This window comes from Aphis gossypii, unplaced genomic scaffold, assembly GCF_020184175.1.
Source record: "Aphis gossypii isolate Hap1 unplaced genomic scaffold, ASM2018417v2 Contig01017, whole genome shotgun sequence".
NCBI classification, from domain to species: domain Eukaryota; kingdom Metazoa; phylum Arthropoda; class Insecta; order Hemiptera; family Aphididae; genus Aphis; species Aphis gossypii.
Genome location: NW_026083412.1, coordinates 1401 through 5272, shown reverse-complemented (window position 1 = coordinate 5272; position 3872 = coordinate 1401). Strand labels below are relative to the sequence as shown.

At 39.5% G+C, this 3872-nt stretch overlaps 1 protein-coding gene across 1 annotated transcript; it reads left to right on the top strand.

Annotated features, from left to right (window-relative positions):
• The first annotated feature begins 208 nt into the window (after nt 1-208).
• Nucleotides 209-3608, top strand: LOC126555710 (uncharacterized). Its single transcript, XM_050210597.1, has 5 exons — nt 209-806; nt 908-1161; nt 1447-1793; nt 1859-2234; nt 2427-3608. Exons 1-5 carry the CDS (start codon nt 209-211, stop codon nt 3606-3608), a joined length of 2757 nt encoding a protein of 918 aa, XP_050066554.1.
• Nucleotides 3609-3872: the final 264 nt, after the last annotated feature.

Here is a 3872-nt window from a genome sequence, read left to right as displayed (position 1 = left end):
AAGTGGTAATTGGTGCTATGGACAAGGAATGTCCGCATTGTCGTGCTCTGAAATTCAAAAATGAGCCAGCTGGGATGTGTTGACCGTCAGGAAAAGTGCAACTACCTGAAATTGAAACACCACCTGAACCATTGATCGGCTTACTCATCGGCATCCAGATTCTAACGAGTTCCTGAAGTCAATTCGAAGATTCAATTCATGCTTTCAAATGGCATCGTTCGGAGCAACAGAAATAGTTCGAAATACTAATGCAAATGGTCAACAATTCAATTCTACATTCAAAATCAGAGGCCAAGTTTATCATAAAATGGGCTCACTGCTGCCAATGCCAAACGAACCACATAAATTCTTACAAATATACTTTATGGGTGGCGATGATTCCGGAAGCGCACTTGCCAATCGCGTGAATGCACGTTGTTATTATAATAACCTTGATTCACTTTATCCCAGGCGCATCGTCGGCGAGCTAGATGCTCTTTTGAACGAGCACAACGAGTTTTTGAAAATATTCAAATCACATATGCACCAATTACAAAGCGATAATCACGCTATCGTCATTAATCCTGATAAAACACCAGCTGGAGAGAATTTTCGTAGATTCAATGCACCCGTTGTTGATGATGTTGCTGGAATCATGGTTGGCGATTGTACAGCTGCACGAGAAATTGTGATTCGTAGAAGAAATAATAACTTTCAGTTCATTGCTGACACACATCGTTTATATGACGCTCTCCAATATCCGCTAATATTCTGGAAGGGACAAGACGGATATTGCATAAACATAAAACAACGAGATCCCGTATTAGGTACTTCATTGATTATTAATTTGATCATTAATCATTTAACAAAACAATTAAATTATTGAACGTAATAAATTTAAATTCATTTTTATGAACAAATATTACAGGAGTTGAAACAAACAAGAACGTTAGCTTAAAGGATTATTATGCGTACCGATTAATGATTAGACGTGGCCTGGACAACGTCATTTTACGATGTCGTGAGCTTTGTCAACAATTCATGGTCGACATGTACTCGAAGATTGAGAGCGAACGTCTACGATACTTACGATATAATCAACAAAAGCTGCGCGCGGAAGAGTACATTCACTTGCGAGACGCTATCAACAACAACGTCGACGTCGCCGAAATTGGTAACCATGTAATTTTACCATCATCGTATGTAGGCAGTCCACGTCATTTGCAAGGATATATACAGGATGCTCTGACTTACGTGCGCGAATACGGACGACCACGTTTATTTTTCACGTTCACATGTAATCCAAAATGGCCAGAGATTACATCTTTGCTACTGCCTGGCCAAAATGCAATACATCGCCATGACATTACAGCACGTGTGTTCAGACAAAAGTTGAAGTCTTTAATAAGTTTCATTAATTAATCTCATGTATTTGGTCCCACACGTTTCTGGATGTATTCGGTTGAGTGGCAAAAGCGAGGATTACCTCCTGCACACATTTTGGTTTGGTTCATCGACAAAGTCCGTCCTGAAGAAATCGATAATATCATTTCTGCGGAAATTCCAGATCCATCCACCGACCAACTGCTGTTTGATATTGTTACAACAAACATCATTCATGGTCCATGTGGTACTCTTAATAGTTCATCGCCTTGCATGGCTGATGGAAAACGTACTAAAAATTTCCCTAAAGTATTTACCAATGATACGGTCACAAATGTCGACGGATACCCAATCGAAGAAATCCTGAAAATGGCAGACAGTCATTTATTAAAAATATCATCAACACAGACATTGATATTGACAATCGTTGGGTGGTGCCATATTCGCCTCTGCTGAGCAAGACATATAATGCTCATATTAATGTTGAGTTCTGCAGTTCTGTGAAGAGCATCAAATACATTTGCAAGTATGTCCATAAAGACAGTGATAAGGCGGTGTTTAGAGTGGAAAATATTAATGTGAATGCTCCTCCAGTGAATAAAAACGATGAAATAACGCTCTACCAAATTGGTCGGTACATCATCTCCAATGAAGCTGCTTGGCGTATTTTTGGTTTTCAAATTCATGAACGGGATCCAGCAGTTGTTAAGTTAGCCATCCATCTTGAAACCGATCAGCGTGTATTTTTCACGAACGAGACAGCGATTGATCGTGCAATAAATCCACCTAAAACTACACTCACTGCATTTTTTGAATTGTGTAATCGTGCGGATGATTTTGGTGCCTTTGCACGAACATTACTCTATTCACAAGTACTACGCTATTTCACATGTACTCAAACAACAACATGTATTCCCCGCCAGCAAGGCTCACCAGTTGCTGCATGTCTCAATTTATTTAAATCAAACGCCTTGGGGAGATTATTTACAGTCAATCCAAGACACACGGAGTGCTTTTATCTTCGACTGTTGTTGGTTAATGTTACTGGCCTATTATCATTTCAGGATATACGTAAAGTGAATGGGCAACAATATCTAACGTATAAAGATGCATGCCTTGCACTCGGCTTGCTAGAAGACGACAACCAGTGGGAATGCATGCTTGCTGAAGCTGCATTGAACTGTATAGCAATACAAATTCATCTAATATTCGCTATAGTGTTGACTACATGTTTCCCAGCCCGAGCACAGATATTATGGGAAAATCACAAAGATTCAATGACTGATGATATATTGCATCAACATCGTATACGGTGCCACGATCTAACCATAACATTCAGCGACGAAATGTACAATGAAGCATTGATTGCTATTGAGGATCTTTGCATTGTCATTGCCAACTTACCACTTAGTAATTTCGGTATGAATTCGCCAAATCAATCTGCATCTGATTTAATGAATACTGAAATGAATCGTGAACTGCAGTACAGTACTGTAGAAATGGCAGCGATTGTTGCCCGCAATGTCCCACTAATGAATGAGGAACAAAGAACCATTTATGATCGCATTATGCTCGCAGTTTCAGCTGGACAAGGTGGGTTCTTCTTTTTGGATGCACCGGGTGGAACTGGCAAAACATTCGTTATTTCGCTATTTCTTGCTGAAATACTATCAAATAATGGGATCGCATTGGCCGTTGCATCATCGGGCATTTCAGCAACTTTATTGGATGGAGGTAGAACAGCTCATTCAGTATTTAAGCTGCCACTAAATATTCAGAATAACCCTGACGCAGTATGCAACATTAAGAAACAATCGTCCATGGCCACTGTGCTGAAACGGTGTAAAATTATTATTTGGGATGAATGTACTATGGCACACAAACATTCACTTGAGGCGTTGAACAGGACATTGAAAGATATTATAAACAGTGACAAACTATTTGGCGGAACTCTGTTGGTCCTTTCAGGTGATTTCAGACAAACACTTCCAGTCATTCCACGTTCAACATACGCTGATGAGATCAACGCTTGCTTAAAACCATCTCCATTGTGGCGTAATGTTGAAAAAATACAGCTAAAAATAAATATGCGCGTTCAAATGCTTCAAGATCCATCCGCTGAAACATTTTCAAAACAACTCTTAGATGTCGGTGATGGAAAAGTTGCTATTGATGAAACTGGAAACGTAAAATTACCGACCGATTTCTGCATAATCGCTGATTCGCAAGATACTCTCATTGAATAAATATTTCCCGATGTACACACACAGTACATAAATCATGAGTGGCTTGCAGAAAGTGCGATTTTAGCGGCAAAAAATGTAGACGTTGACAATATAAATCTGAAGATACAGATGTTGTTGCCAGAGAACTTGGTATCATATAAATCTATTGATACGGTTTGCGACGACAGCGAAGCAGTAAACTTTCCCACAGAGTTTTTGAACTCACTGGATTTACCAGGCATGCCACCGCATAATTTACAATTAAAGGTTGGATCTCCAATTATC

Bases quoted from the DNA above. Each gene is read 5' to 3' on its own strand.
- LOC126555710 (XM_050210597.1), top strand. From the start codon at position 209: ATGGCATCGTTCGGAGCAACAGAAATAGTTCGAAATACTAATGCAAAT. The intron at 807-907 runs GTACTTCATTGA...CAAATATTACAG, and splicing joins ACAACGAGATCCCGTATTAG to GAGTTGAAACAAACAAGAAC. The intron at 2,235-2,426 runs GTACTACGCTAT...TTATCATTTCAG, and splicing joins GAACATTACTCTATTCACAA to GATATACGTAAAGTGAATGG.